At 38.3% G+C, this 16,749-nt stretch overlaps 1 protein-coding gene across 1 annotated transcript in view; it reads right to left on the bottom strand.

Annotated features, from left to right (window-relative positions):
- Positions 1–16,749, bottom strand: part of GABRB1 (gamma-aminobutyric acid type A receptor subunit beta1) — a 118,285-nt gene that overhangs the window by 54,704 nt on the left and 46,832 nt on the right. The window contains exon 4 of the mRNA XM_040065379.2: positions 969–1,189. Within this exon, the coding sequence (XP_039921313.1) occupies positions 969–1,189 (221 nt within the window). The remainder of the gene's footprint in view (positions 1–968; positions 1,190–16,749) is intronic.

Below are 16,749 nucleotides of genomic sequence, written 5' to 3'. Positions count from 1 at the left end.
TTATAGGCTAGCAGTAAATTTTAAAATTCTATTTTCACTAAGCTCTAAGTTATACTTTCCCAAATGTGTTTTCATTTTGAATTGCTGCAGAAGTTTGGGGTTTTTTTACTAGTTCTATCTTAGGGACAGTTTTGAGGTATTTCAGCTAGGTTTTATGCTCTATGACTTCTCTTCTGATTAACTGAACTATGCTTTCTGGTTTATATTTTCCAAATATTATTTTCACTGTTGAATGATAGCAACAATCAAAGTTTGTTTCAGTCAAGCAAAGCTACATTAACTTCAAAAATAATATGATAAAGGCCTACTCTGGCTCTGCAGCAATCTCAATATAAAAAATAACTTGGGTTAGTTTTAATTTTACAGTTGTGTACCTCATCATTAGATCATGCCTGTTCAAACTTCAGGGTATATTTTTATCTACAGGAGTGAATAATGGTTTGCACTGTATGAAGAAGAAGTTGTGGAGTGAAGAAGCAGTTGTGAAATGAAGAAGAAGTCATAAATCAAAGCAGATTAAAGAAAACCTATACTCAAGCATATAGATTAAATAATTTATGCAAATTTAAAAATATCTCCTTTATAATCTCTACCAAATATCACATTTCTTCAAGTGACTCCAAATTTTAAATGCCCATTGTCCTAAAGAGCTACTGGAGAAATTTTAGAGGGAAAGAAGTATTTGTGTAAACTGTGATTGATTACCAGGTGAGAATCATAATAAAGAACTCTTTAATAGTTCTAACACAATCAGAAGAGCTGAAAGAAAGAGGTGTTAGGTTTTGTCAGCTATGGCTGTAGTTGTTAATGGTAGTGCTGCTCTGTGGAAAATCTTTAAATGTATTGTGGTCAACTAAATGGAGTATGTGCTGACCCATACAAGAGAAACTAGGAAAACAGGATAGGAAAGTGGCATGGGTTCTACTGGCACTTCTGCCAGCACAAACAGATTAAAACACCCAACATACCGTAGGCCATAAAGAACTGTCCCATCTGGATGGAGTCGAATCATCCGGTTTTTCACTGTCACCCCGTGGACAAATGATTTCTTGTCATTTTGGAAATACGTGTCCGGCACCCAGAGCTGGTCGGCCACTCTGTTGTCCAGAGTCAAGTTCAAAGGTATTCCAGAATAAGAGAGCCTTTTATCCCTCCAGGACTGCTGAAAGTACATGGTCAGGGTGTAGTCCTAGGGAAGAAACAAGAATGGCTTTTTTGTATTTTCATACTGATGGACTGACAAGAAGTTTATTTTTGGAAGAATCTCAGTAACTGAATATCAGTAGCAATAGGAAGTTTAAGGATCATTAAGGCATTGTTGCCATTCGGCATGATCACGAGTCTTCGCTTCTTCATCTTAGTGTCAAATTTGACACTTATCAGTGGCAGTGACTCACCAGGCTTTCAAAATCTCTTGACCCAGAGGGAATAGATAGCGCATTTGTGTCTCCAGTCTGTGGACCAAACTTGGTTTCTAATTTTTTTTAATGTGAAAAGAGCAGTGTTTAGCTGAGCTCAGCCAAATAGCGTTGCATAGGACTGAGGATATTCTTCTGATATTCCTTCCTTCTGATCTTCCTTCCTTCTGATATTCCCTCCCGTCACCCTAAAAGATTGCCCCCACAATCCGGAAAGGCCTAGCCCTCCTCAGAAAGAGCAAATACAACCTCAGAATGTAATGGATAACTTCCCATTTTGCTTCTGCTGGAGTTGCCAGATGTAAAGACTTTAGATAGCCAGGCATATCTCATCTCAGCCTGGGAAATGTGGTGCTTTCTGTCCTTGCCAATTGGATTTTACTGTATAGAAAATCAACACCTTTTCTTGGCTATCATGTTATAACTTTAGTGAAATACCACTTATGCAGTCTTTCAGCTTTCATTTTATCTGAAAAGAAATTGCTCTAAAGGTCTGTGGTCTGATTTACTCTCTTGTACATGATTTTCTGGGAAACTGGTGATTTTAAATTTAGTTTTTTTCAAGTGGAAAAGCCCATGAACTTTGCAAGTCATGGAGTTCTTAAAAGATGATTAGAACAGCAGTATGTGGCCTATTAGTTTTCTCTTCTTCATCTCCTCCCCAAGCCCTGTTTTTAAGTCACAGGCCATTTTGTCAAGTGTTTTTGTGGTAAAAGTGCATCAAAATCATAGCTATTACTGAAAAAATTGGTCAGGAGTAAGATTTTCTTTTATGTGATAGAAAACCTTACCTCTGTCATTGTCACAAATCTTAGCCTGGACTCTGACTTCTGAAGAAACAGCAGAAAAGTGTCTGATACAATTTGCACTCTTCATCTATAGTTGCTTTTCAAAGACTGTATCATTGCCATGAAATCAAAGCAGAGTTGTTACCTTTCCAAAATACTTTCTAAAATACTTTCTGAAATATCACATCCAACAGAGCTATAATACATTCTTACCTGTGAAAGTTGTTAATAAAAATATTCTTCTTCCTTGCCCTGGGCCAGTAGCCTTTGTTGTTGTTGTTTTTATTGGATGAAATATCATGATTGATGATCAGTGGTTATATACAGTAGGACAATTACATCCACTGTGAGCACAGACCCCAGATTTGCAAGGATTTCATAAATATGCCCTTATTCAACCCTGCAAATTGTTTGCTACTCATAACCGACACAAGAGGTTGTATGCTGAAGATGAGGGGTTTTTTTGCTGGCCTGGGTCCCTAGGAGGAGGTCAGAATATCTTTCCTTTTCAGATCATGCTGGTTAAGCCTGGAACTACAAAGTAATGCAGTGAGGTATATGCTGCACTTTGCTGAGGAAGTGATTTAATTTAAATAGGGATACAGAGGAGCATGAACACCAAGGAGGCAAGTTTTTGAATGTACAAATTGAATAGAGGTGGGTTAGAAGCATGACTTAAAGAGAAGTTTCCCCTTAGTTCCTCTTACACATATGCAAAGACCAGTTGGAAATTGGATGAGAGAAAAACAAAAATTAAAAACCAAAACAAAAATCAACCAAACATGAAAGAACAAAACCCCCCCCACCCTCTCTCCCCGCAACACAATGAATTCCCCATAAGCCTCCACCAGTATTCTGGTGCAGTTTTCCTAACCTATTTCAAATCTCTTTAGGTAGAAAAGCTTTCATAGATGACTGGTGAAATTCAAACACTCAGTGCTGCATCTGGTATCCTCTACATCTTCTGCCTGATCCAGCAGAGCCTACGTAGCCTGCAGCACTGATGAACAGAAATTCTGATTATACATAATTATCTTTCCTCCTTCTTGCTTTTCTTTATATTTTCACTAGGTCTTAAGGTTGCTTTTGTGGAATTGTTATGTTGTCCTACAGAAAACCAAACAATTGAGAGTGGTGTCTACGTAATTGTTCTCAAAGCCCAGCCAAGAGAAGAATAGCCATGGTAAGCTACAAGAGATCTTAAAAGATGTGATCAAGTGAAAGAAAAAGAAATCCTGTCTCTTAGCTATGACTACTACAAGAAGTTGAGTTGCTGTTTTGGGCATCATAGTCTGTTAAAAAATTTTGTTTCGTCCAGCTGTGCTTTATACAAAATGCTGCTGTTGGCAACCCCAAAGTAGAAAGAGTGATCCTCTGGTCTGCAGTTATGCTATACTGTGGAGAAGTACATGGCAAGCCAGCAAATGTTAATGTGGAAAAAAAATCTGAGCTTCATTCTAAAGGAATCTCAGTGTTTCTTAACTGAGGAAATTATCTATTTTTTTTCCTATTCATCAGTACGTGGGGGTATTACTCATTTTTTTTATTAAGAAAAATAGTCTGATGTCATGATTGTGAGTCCCTGTGGCAGTATGTTCTTATTTTAAAAAGCATAATCAAAGTCTGTTTTAATGAAAAGGAAATTATAGCTGCTCTATAATAACCCAAATTTTATAGCTATAAAATTTCTTACAGTTTTTAATGGAATACAGCCTTACACTTCTTATCTCTCATCGGCAAAGTATTAAATGCTGGCTAGCCACATCTTGGAGGTTCTTCTATTGTTTTTATATTTTACAGTGGTGTGATTGAAGTGAGGATTTAATGACTACTTGTCTTCTACACTGTAGAATTTGGTGGGGATTTTGTGCTTTCAAGCTCTAGACTATATGAATAATTTCTGAATCTGTCACATCTGTAGTGGTAATTGGCTGCAGAATTTTTTAGCTTCTTATGAAAACTTCCTGAGATCTCAAGTTTCAGTCTAGATATGAAAATAAATCACACTGTATTTAACTTTCATATTTAAATATTTCTATTAATGAGTTTAAAAGGTAGGGCCCAATGTAAAATTAAAAAAGATAATCTGTTTCTGCAGCTAAGTGTTCTTTCAAATAATTATTTTAAAAAAACAATTCACATTTTATAGAAACACACGGAACATTTTTTTCTGAACTGTACTTTTTATAATTAAAAAAATCTGTAATTCTGCTGAAAAATCATGATATTTCAGTAGATCTAATAGTGCTGTTTATGCTTTCCAAATGTGCCTCCTTATATTTTCAGAGCATAGTGTACCTTCAAAATGGAAAATATTTGAGCACCAATGATAAAGCTGTTTTTGATGTGGATCTGGTCTAATTTCCATTTTTTTTCCATGCAAAAATTTGATTTATGAGACTTTTTTTTGTCTTAGTAATTGTGCAAATTTCTTATTTCTTTATATCAAACCAGAAATTTGTAGACGTGTGTATGTAGATGTGTACTATAACTTATAAGTAAATCTGAATCAGAGTTTTAATAAGGTGCATTAGGTTGCTAAGACAAATACATGCCAGTCTTATGTAAGAGAGGTTCTGTGAAAATATGTGTAAGAAAAACTAGTCTCTTTTACTCAAAATTGAAAGCTATTTTTTAATCTGAATTTAAGCACTCTCATAGATAAATATTGGCACCAAGCCTCACAGTTCATTTGACAAATATAAATTTCTCAGTAAAGAAAATAATTGTCCCATTGAAGCATATCACACTTGAGGTTAGATGAACAATTTATAGTTCCAGTAAAGAACAGACCGAAGAGTTACTATAGAATAATAATTCCTTTTTTTAATTCTGTGGGGTTTTGTTGTTGTTTTTGTTGTTGCTGCTGGTGTGGTTTTTTTTTTTTTTTTTTTTTTTTTTTTTTTTAATATATATATTTTTTTAATATATTTTTTTTTCTTTCCTGTTTAGCCTCTATGGATCTCTGAAACCAGAAGAGATACATTGAAATAACTGAAGAATTTGGACTTGCTGGTAATTTCTACTCTGTGATTTACCAGTTCAGCACAGTAGAATATAATGGGGAATACACTGCTATATTATAAACTAACCTTCTGAGAGACACAGAATTAGTATTTTGCCATGTTTATCAGCTGAATTATGGATTCTGATGGAATAAAATATGAGTTCCCATGTCTGCTGTAGTGGTTTTTTTCTTTGATACATTCCATATTCAAAGGAGAAAATAGGGAATCTTTTAATGTGCAATGTTCAGCTTGGTGGTCTAAAAGACCTTTTCTTTTCTCTTTTCCAAGATGGCTTTAATCTAAGCTCTGTTAGAATTTCATGAACTGAACAGCAGGTTAGCACAATGTGATATATTTAAGTAATAACTGAGTATCAAAGCACACTCTGAAATTCTTAACAGCTAAAAATGAATGATGTGGATGCAGTTATTAGCAAAAGTTGGCAAATCAAATAATATTTTTTTAATATTTAGCTGTTCTAGGCCCACATCAGACATTATCTCTCTACATGAGTTTGCACATGAAGGCCCTGTGCAGCAAAATGAATACATGAAGTGCAATAATGTCATGTTCCTAATAGACAACAGTGTATATTGGTAATTGTGGGATGAACACCGTACAGCTGAACAATCTTAAATTTAAATTTTATCATTGGGAACCGTCCATTAATACAATATCTTGCAGCCTCTCAGAAAATGAGATGCAATGACATTTAGATACATTATAACTTAATCAAGAAAAACATAACTGAAATTGCAATTTATAATTAAGTATTGAGTGATAATCATAATATTAATATTGACTGCAATAATGGTATAAATGTAGAAAAGCAATATATGTAAATCCTGCTGTGACTGCAAACTCTTATTAATTCTGAAAGGATACTTTCCATGTTTATCTGATGCAAAAATAGGAAGAGCAAAGTTCTGAAAGAATGACAAATGCTACATTTGCAAATTGTAAAAAATTGTGCTCACTCCTATGTTGCAAGAATGCTAATATATCAGAAGCAGCTGTTAGCTGTTCAGCAATTGTCCTGCCTTGGAACTCCAAGGGAAGCTCTATATCCTCACCTGAAAAAGAGCCATTTTATGGTAAGGGGATACAAATGATGGTGTGGAGTTTGGGGTGTGGAATTTTGGGTTTATGTTTGGAATTTGTGGGTTTGTTTTGTGTTGGGGTTTTTTGCTTGTTTCTTTGCAGGCTGTTTTTGGTTCTCCCCTACCTCTTGCCTGTCTCTGTTACTCAATTTCAGATACTGCACAGAAATTAGGGGAAAAAACTTTAGCTGAAATTAGGGAGGAAGAATATACTGGTTCTACTCATGTTCTTTTTTAAGAATGTCAGAGGAACTACACCTCTTTATTTGCAGTCCAGCCAAACATGGAAGCCAGGCAATTAAAGGGCACAGTACTGACCAATTATACTTGCCTTTCTTTCTAAGGACATAATTCAGTGTTCCTGTGATTGTTTTCAATTAAGACTGACAGGGCAAATGTTGCTCAGTTCTCTCCCTTTCTTTCCAAAGTACTGGGAAAAGGGGAGATGGAGCATGTACTCAAATTATTCAATATTCCGTGGCCTGGTTCACAGGAGGCCATGGTTCTTGAGCTACACTTCTGACAGTGAAAATGAGAGAGAAAGCTAGGACTCCAGGACAATCGGATAAAAGCCTTCTATTTTTGATACGGAAGCTGTTAGATGTTCTTCAACAGGATCGGTATTTTCACACCGCAGAGCTGAGTTTTGCAGATATCATGTTTTCCACCAGAGAATTACAGATAATTTATAGATGTGAGACTTCTGTGAGGAGAAAAAGTTATGTGAGGTCTTGTTAGGCCAAGCATCAGGTCCTGTGCTTTGGTTAAACAGCCCCAGGTAGTGCTGCAGGCTGGGGGCAGATTGTCTGGAAAGCTGCCCAGCAGAAAAGGGCCTGGGGGTGCTGGTTGACAGCAGCCGAACATGAGCCAGCTGTGCCCAGGTGGCCAAGACTAACAGCATCCTGGCCTGTACCAGCAATACTGTGACCAGCAGGAGCAGGACAGTGACTGACCCCCTGTGCTGGGCACTGCTGAGGCCTCACCTTGAGTACTGTGCTCAGTTTTAAGTCCCTCACTACAAGAAAGATGTTGAGGTGATGGTGCATTTCCAGAGAAGAGCTGTTGAAGGGTCTGGGGTGTAAGTCATAGGAGGAACAGCTTGGATTGTTTAATCTGGAGAAAAGGAGGCTTGGTGGGACCTTATCTCTCTATAACTACCTGAAAGGAAGTAGTCAGTCTTTTCATCCAGGCAAAGAGCAACGTGGAAAGAAGAAATGGTCTCCAACTGTACCAGGGAAGTTCAGGTTGGACATCAGGAGGAATTTCTTCATAGAAAGGGTTGTTAAGCATTGTTAAGAACTGCACAGTGAGGTGGTAGGATCACCATCCATGGAGGTGTTCAAGAAGTAACCAGATGTGGCACTTAATGCCTTGGTCTGGTTGACAAGGTGATGATCAGTCAAAGGTTGTACAACGTGACCTCAGAGGCCTTTTGCAATCTAAATAATTCTGTGATTTTAAAATTTTGTTTGATCCAGTTGGTAGTTCCAGTTACTAATAAAGTGCCTTGCATTTTTGTTGTTCAAATGTGCTGATAATTCTTCAGGAAAGTGTTGGCATTTATAACTTCACTATTATGTATGTGGCATCACAGTTGAGTCTTATAGAAAGAAGATCTAGCAGGATCCATATAGCTGTAATGATGATGCTCTTTATTTCTCAAAGCACAGCCAAGAACAAGATAATAATGTTTGAAGTGAAGGCATTACTGTATTGGGACCCAGTATTACTCCTTGCAGTCAAAGCAGAAGTCCTCTGAACTGCAATGGGATAAGAATCACATCCAATCATTACTGGAAAAGCAAAGCAAAGCTTTTCTCAGTTGCAACCATAAACTATGTATTTTGTTGCATTTTGTTCAGTGTGTCAGTAATAAGACTTAGCAGAAGCAGTAATAAATGCTTCTGACGTCTAAATGGGTTGTTATGATAGTTGTGTTCCATTGGGTTTGTATTATTTAACACAGAGGAGGCTAAAATCCCAGCTTTATCCCAATTTGTGTGTTCTGTTTTGCCTCCTGAGGAGAAGAGCAAGGACTTCTAAACTTTAAAACAATAATCCACTGCCTTTTCCTTTGCTGATTTTTATACCTCTTATTTGAACTTTGCTAACCTGAAAGGCTTGAATGCCATTTGCTCTTTGTATGGGAAGAAGAGAGATGATGTTACTAAAACTAATATGGATCACTTTGATTAGAAGGGAAATTGCCAAAATTTAGCAGGAATGTAAGGCAGCAGGTAAGGTAGGCTTACAGATGTGTTACTGTTATCCTCACTGCATGCTGGAAGCTCCTTTAAGAAAGGTGTGAAACTCCTATACCGCTCTCAAACTTCCAGCTGCATAACCCACTGTCTGGGACAGCAGTGAGATACATCAGCGTAACATTCTTCACAGTTCAAATTTAATACCATGTCTGTCTTAAGTGGCTATGCTGCCAACAAAAAATCCGAACATGTCCGTGGTATGATTCATACTCCTGGAAAGATCAATCAAGTGCTTTTAGTAGGAAACAAGCAACGGTATGTATTCGCACAATATTTGATCTTGCTTTTGAGGCTGCTAGTCTTTTTTTTTTTTTTTTTTTTTGTGTGTGTGTGTGTGTGTGTGTGTGTGTGTGTGTGTGTAGAGGATAATACTGTCATAACAATGCATGAGGGGAGAGGTGGAGGCCAGGAAAAATATGGCACACACTTAAGTAAGATGTCATTGTATGAATGCTGGAGTAAAGAAATAAAAATGTAGCGGCATATACAGTAACTATATTCAATGTGTTAATGTGTTAATGTGTTTTTTATGGGCAGCAAATAGCAATGTCCTTGATACTTTGGCTCCAGTGAGGGCACTTGGTATTTCAGAAAGGACAGTTGAAGAAAAAACAAAGCAACAGAAAAGTTTCTTACTGCCAAGTAGCCTATAGACCAACATATATCAATAAAAGCCTACATACCTATTTTAAGAGCAAATGTAGACAGCAGTAAGAGAAAAACCTGTCTTTTCTCAGACATTTCTCTGTGAGACACAGCTAAAAAGAAGTTTTTACTAAACCCCCCCCCAAAGAAACCCAACTTGTCCAGGTGGCCTCTACTTGTCTATCTGTGTCTGATGATTCCTGTTAATGCTCAAGAACAAGTATGGACAACTACAGTAGAAAGTTATTCTAGGTATCATATGCTGCTTTGTGCTGAAATCTAGAATATTTTAGCATCCTTCTCCTCTGAGTTTTACAAAAACTTGTCTGTTCATATGCAGGCATGAAAGGAAATGGTGGAATGACATTTTTGAGGACTGTGACCTTGTGCTCAGGAAGTGCTGCCTCATCCTCTCTGCAAACAGGTAGAGGAAGCACACCAAGGAAAAGAAATTTTAAGCTTCAACTGACATTCTAAAATATTTCATCCAGCTTGGAGATGAAGCATTAATACAAAGGAGTAGGACTGGGCATTTGGGTGAAAACTGTACTCATCTTCTTGTGTGGACTATGTGGAGATGGCTCTCTAATGACTAGAGGAATGACTGAGTGGCATAGATGAGCTCTGAGGGTCTATCACATGGAATGTGATGATGTGATTGATGTGATGTGATGATGTGATGTGATGACTAAAGAAAACTAAGCCAAAGATACATGGGAAGGTGCAGTACTTTCAAGTTCCCATTAAGGAAAAACATTTTGGAAGAGTGAAGAATTAATTAAACCCTACTTCCCTTGCTACCTATAAGGAAGATAATTGGAAAGCAGCCTGTTTTCTAACAATGGTTGTTGCTGAAGCACTTGATTATTTTTTTCTTTTGTAATTTCCATCTAGCTCAGCAGGGGTGAACTATGAGATCATTACAGAGTGCACTGAATGTCTAAGGAGGATGACACAGTGCTAAGAGCTCAGTAGAATTCCTTGTGGTGTCAGTGCACCGTGCTGTAGGCGAAGCTGAACTGATTGCAATCTTAGGAGCAGATGGGAGAGGTTTGTTGACTTTTGTCTTGAACTGTATTGTATAAGCACTAACAGTACCAGAAATCTTACAGGAACTGGACAGAAATTTTAAGAAAACACAAGAAAGTGAGTAACAGCAATGTGAAAATGAATTGGAGTCACAGGATGAACTGGCTGATCACGTGAAGTAAAAGAAAATCCCCACAAACCTGAAATCTGTGTTGTGAAGGGCCTTATCTTGAGCCAAACTTAAAAGCAAGAAATCAGAAGTAAATACAGCCAACCATAGCTAGATTCTTTGGCTCCAGAAGGTGCTTAACAATGTAGGAGGGAAGATACATATATCTTAGTATGAAGTTGGGACAACTCTATAAAAAGAGCAACTGATTTTTTTCTTTGTAATACCTTTATATACATACATACATATATACACACACATATACATATACACATATATACATATATATACACATATACACACATACACACACACACACACACACACACACACACACATACCTACATACATACATACATACATTTTCCTGCCCATTTAGGAGCTGGAGTTATTTCTATTTCTATGGGTCTGGTGATTGAAATCTATTTGATCCCTCCTGCCTGGTTCTCGGCTGTCATTCTACCATGTCAATTCTCTTTAGTTTTGAGTGAAGCAGATGGAAGTCCAAGTGACGTGCAATGAGTCAGTAGCTCTACCTGGAGTAGAAGCAGTAATTACATAGCTGCTGCCAGATCTTTAAACTTGTGTATGCCTTACTGGGGGGGGTGGTGTGCGTGGGTGGTTCTTTTTTGTTTGTTTGTTTTTACCTTTGTTTTGTTTTGTTTGTTTGTTTGTATTGGTTGTTTGCTTTGTAGCTTTGTATGTGACTACTACTTTTTTTTTTTCCCCTAAATGCTCAGGACAACTTTGTTTCATTGTTCATTAGGCTTATGATTGAACAGTGTTCTATAAAATGGTCATGATTATGATGACTTACATGGCCAGACATATTTTTCTTGTATATTTTTGGTACCCTGACAGCTTTACAGAATTGTAACCCATAAATCATAGGTCAGGCTGATGCTCACATTTTGTGCTGTATTTGGAAACCAGGGATAGAGGACTATCATGACATTTCTCCTTTATAATGACAGTCAAAGGGGAGGTATTTTGTGCTTGGAGTGGATAACACTAAGGGTAGTAGTGACACTGTTATGTTACTGGAAGACTACTGACAGTAGACAGACTACTGGTTGCAAAATCCTCTGGGAATTTCTAGTCCTATCTCCTCTTAGAAGCAGGACGGTCACCAACTCTGTCTCAGGCTGAGATATCGCTTTCTCTAGCAAATCTTGAAGACCCTCAAGAACAACATCTGTGGGTAGACTCTTCCAGTCTACACTACCTTTTTGGTGAGAAATCTTTTTCTCCTGACCCTCCCTATGTGCAAATAGTAGATGCTACCCTTCATTATTTTGTCTGCCACTACTGAGAGTGGTTTTACTGCAACCTTCCCTTCAGGACATTGAAGGCTGCCATGAGGTTTTCCTTTGGATTTTCTCCCTGCTAACTGAAGCAAGGCAAGTTCCCATGTCTCTCCTGATAGGTTACGTGCTCAAGGCCCTGGCCACATTGAGAGCCCTTCACTAGATCCTTTTCAGTTTCTCAGTATCAGGAAAGAAATGGGAGGGACTGTTGAAAGTGCAGCACGACCATTAGAGAATATGGCGGGGTAATTGTCGCCCTGAGATTTTAGCCTTCTGATTGTTTGCATTTTTGTAGTGGAGTCTCTTACAGATTGTAACATAAGCAAAGTGGTTGTTTTCGCATTCCTCTCTGAGGAGGGACAATTGATGGACTTCTAGTTTGAACAGTGGGGTCGGAGAGGTGGCAACCTCATTCTCCAATCCTTGGCCATTGTCCAGGTTCTATATAAACTGAGGTCAAGAAATAAACTTCCTTTCTTTTTGCCCTGACTACAGACTGCATGAGGTCATTCTTTTTGTGTTCTCTAGTGACAGGTAATAATTTTCCTCTGTGCTGCCCATACCCCTGCCAGTGTCACTTAGTATACAGTTTACATGATGAAAGTGCACTCTGTGGCTTATATTCAGCTGCTGCTTAACCCATGGGTTTCCCATCTGTGGAATTCTGAGTTTCCTGGCTGGACGTAGAGCTGGGTATAATGTTTGTTGCTTTTCATATCACCAGATACCTCCCTGATGACACAGGTTTTTCACCAGGGCAGGCAGCAGTTTTGTAATTATTGTCAGTGAGCTCCTAATTATCTTTTGACCCATGTTGTATGAATCTTTGTTTTACAATTAACATAAATAGAGATGCCTTTCTTGTTGCTCTGTCTCTCTCTCTACTGTCAGGTCCAACCAGGATTTGAAGCAATATTTTTATGCTTCACAGAATCAGAGACTCATTTCGTTGGAAGGGTCTCATTGAGATTGAAAGAGAATTTGAGACATGAAAGTCAGAGGCAGCTTTAGCTGCTCTCCTGAAATCCAGGGCTGTGATCCTGCTTTTGTAGTTTTTCTCTCCTCTCAGATTTCTGAATTCTACCATTTCATAGTCATTGCAACTAAGGCTGCCTCTGACTTCCTTACCTCAGACAAATTTTTTCTTCTTGTAACTACAAGGTGTAGCAGATCATGTTTCCTTCTTAGCTTCCCAGTTGCCAGGAAGTGGTCATCAGTGTGTTCAAGAAGTCTTCTAGATTTTCTGAGCCCTCCTGTATCATTATTCTGGCAGATAAAGCAGTGGTTAGTCTCCCATGAGGAATAGGACCTGTGCACATAAGACTTCTTCCAGTTGTTGGAAGAAAGTCTCATTTGCATTTTCTTCCTGGTCAGGATGTCTATAGCAGATACCCAAAATACAAGGCCAAACAGTACTGGTTTGGCTGCTAATTCTGATCCATAAACTGTTGTTTGGCTTCTGTTTTCTCACATAGAGGGCAGCTCCATTTCCTCTCCTTTCCAGCCAGTTGAACAGTAATTTTTGCTGGTTTCCTTGCCAGTTCTGTTGCCTTGTTTCCTCCTCCTGTATGCTTCCTTCTGTGTTTTACTTCATGGAGGGGCTTCTGTCTTCACTTGGCAGTTCTGCTGGTGAAATTCTGGCCTTCTTGCATGGCACAGTGGATGGTTCCTGGTTTTCTTAAAAATTCAGCCTCATCTCTGTCTGCTTGATGACTGCTTGCTGGGGAATTATACTTAGCCATCACCCAAATAAGCCAGTTTCTACTGTCCTGACGTCCTGAGTCCTAACTCCACTACTCACTGTCTCAGCTGTCCTCCAGATCCTGAATTCTGTCATCTTGGGGTCACTGCAAACAAAATGTAATGTAAATAGTTGTTTTTCATCTGGGATGTTTCTACAAAAGGCAGCTTGAGAAAAAGCTCTTCCTGTGATTTCTCATGATCTGCATAATTTAAATATTATTAAGCTGTTTACATGATAATCTAACATCACAGTCAATGAGTATACAACAGTGATGTAGACTCCCTGTGGGAAAATTTGCTTTGGCTTTGCAGGGAATCAGTTTGCCTTTAGTGCATGTATTGTTGACACTTAATCCTCAGAGCAGAATGCAGAGTATTTTTAGTATTGATAATAAAGGACTTTGTTTTATTTTATTTAACAGCATGATCAATTGGATAACTAATGGCATCAGCCAATTTAATCGGATTAATCTGATTAAAAACCCTACAAATGCAGTGCTGTTGCCAGTCTCACCGGAACCAAACATTTCACAATACTGTAAAGTATGTGTGGACATTTTAGGGAGAAGAAAAAAGAAAGCAAGAAAGAGCAAATAACTTATCAGTCAGTTGGAAAGCACCTGATTAATAGTCTTGAGTACTGATTAGGATATGGAGGTGCAGGCTGTCTTTCCTGCAAAATATGTAACTAAGGAGAACTGGGGATTAGTATATTGTTTGAGGAATTGAGTAGCTTAGAGCAGAAAATTGGGATTGGTGCCAATATACTGAAAATCTGGGAGAATGTCTTTATGTAAATGACTTTATAAATAAAGAAAACCTCAAAGTAAGTTTTATTTAATGCTTAGGGCAGTAAAACCTCTCTCTGAGGCTGAAGTTTCAGAAGGCTTTCACCTCAGTGAAGCCCAAGACAACTGCTACTTCCAATCCTTTGTGTGTGACCACATACATTTGAATAACTACTTAGAAGTGGAAGGAATCCAGGTTAGAGATGAACTTTGTCATTACTAATTATTCATGGTGTTTTTTATGTAGGCAAATTCCTTGATCATGTCTCTACCACCAATGGCTATCCAAGCATTGATTCAGGGGCAGAAAAGGACAACTAAGAGTGAGGGAGGAAGCCAAAGCAGCTTTGAAGAGCAGCTCAGAGCAGCTGTGAAACTATAGTTCTGGAGTGTGATTTACAGTCCCAAGAATGAGGCAGAAAAAACTACAGGACCTTGTGAAAAATCACAGGACACATGTTCCACTCAGTCAAGGCAATTTTCATGTTTTCTAGTCAGAGGAGGCCAGGGTGAACCAGAAGCAGTTAGCAGTGTGCTATCAGGCGTGGGGGCTACAGCTGGAGACTGGGTTTGGTAGCTGCGTACAACTGTTCTACAGCTTCAAGTCAGAGTGACAGAAGCAGGTCAGATCTATTGCCAGGATTGCACCAGCCCTTCTCAAATGACTGAGACACCCAAGCATCTTGTGGGTTGGCATCTAGTAGCCTTTCTGCTCTCTTATATTTGCTGTGTACACTTATTAATGTTTTCATGGTATTAAAATATCACAGGAGCTCAGCAGTTAGTCAACCGTACAAAAAATATTTGTTTTCTGGTCCATCTTGAAAGGTCAGCAGGAGTACACGTAGCAGTTCTCTTGTACACAGCTTCACTTCCCTTGCTGCTTTTTGGAGACAGCTGTGTCACATTACGAAGGACAAAGTAAAAAAATTGAAGTGACCTGTACTTGATGATCACTGATGCAGACGGCGTAAGTCTGGTGTGTCCTGAATTTATTGCAACTGATACGATACTTGCTAGAGGGACTATTGAGGGCTGAGGGATACTAAATCCATGGATTGCTGGCCAAGCAATATTTTCTTCTGAAACTTTAATTTCTGTAGTAATTTTAAAGCCTTAACTGTGTCAATTAAAAGACATAATAAATAGTGTTTCCATTTAGAAACAAGCAAGTTTGTTTGTTACTGGTAAGTTTTCACTGTTTCGCAAATTAGACAATTTCTGTCCAAGAGAGGAATGGAAATTCAGTGTGTTTTCTTGAGTGAAGCAGGCATTGTTCCTATGCATGTATTCCTCCTTCTACAAATATGACTAGTTTCTGTTTCTTTTTCCTAATGCCTCTACTGTGTGGTAAGACTAATTTTCCACTAAAATAGACTTGTATTTAGCCAGAGAAGCTCTACATGCAGCTGGCCAAACTGTGAAGCTTAGGTCTGTGACACTATTGTTCAAAACTAAAGTGTGGTATTTTGTCACCTACAGATCTTTGTAGGACTTGTTTAACTTCTTGCAGAGCTAATCATAGGTGCTATTATCAGAGCAGTATGAAGTGTAGAGGTCCAGAAGGCTTGGCTTTCCAGTTTTGATAAATGAGGTGTTAGTGGACACAAATGGAAGCCAGTGTCAGTGAAGCAGCACTCCTACAGAGGGGTAAATTATGGGACAGATGTAACTCTCTTCCTCTTGCCATGTATAAAAAGTCTGTGGTAAGAAGGGGATGATAGTGAGAAACTGACCAGGGGGAACTCCTGGGACAGGAGATCAGTTGTTTGGAAGTTTTGGTGCACAGCAGAGGTGACCAAGTCATGCCATTGTTCCTGGTATGAGCAACAATGCAGATGATGGGAAGGTTTTTCTTTGTGGTAATGGTGGTGAATCTTGATAATCTTCAGCATGATAAAATAGCTTTGGCTGGTGGCTTCTAATCAGAATTAAGGCCTTCACAAGTAATGAGACAAGTGAAGCTACAGCACAAAGTAGGATGCAGCACCATGCCATGCAACAAGAAGATCTTTGAAGGGTTATGGCAAGTGCCTTTGGTTAAGGTTTTGGATGATGTCGTCTAGGTGAAGTCAAGTATGGGTTTAGTAAAATGAATGTTTTCCATATTTTGCTGGTTATTTGCCTTACTTAATCACATAAACCTTGATTAAATAGTTGCAGAACCAGTAGGTTTACATCAGTAGACACTGAATGCTAAGAGATAAACATGCTGGATAGTCACAGGACTCTCCAGATGGATATGTTTTATCTGAATGGCTTTGTAGTTTTTTCACTTATTTATAGCAGGAATGGCTTTTAGATCTGTTAGGGTATAGTTATAAATTTACTGAACTACAAAATAATTTATCTCCCACTTGCTTTAAGCTAATTACAACATCTTAAGGTATCTCAGGATAATATGAACATCTGTTCCCTGAAGATCGACTCTTCTCAGACAATAATTATAGAGCTAATAAATGGAGTGGAGAATGGAGCTTAGGAAACAAC

This window comes from Hirundo rustica, chromosome 5 (assembly GCF_015227805.2).
Source record: "Hirundo rustica isolate bHirRus1 chromosome 5, bHirRus1.pri.v3, whole genome shotgun sequence".
Taxonomy (NCBI): Eukaryota; Metazoa; Chordata; class Aves; order Passeriformes; family Hirundinidae; genus Hirundo; species Hirundo rustica.
Note: the sequence above shows the minus strand (reverse complement) of the source record. Positions and strands in the feature narration are given on the sequence as shown.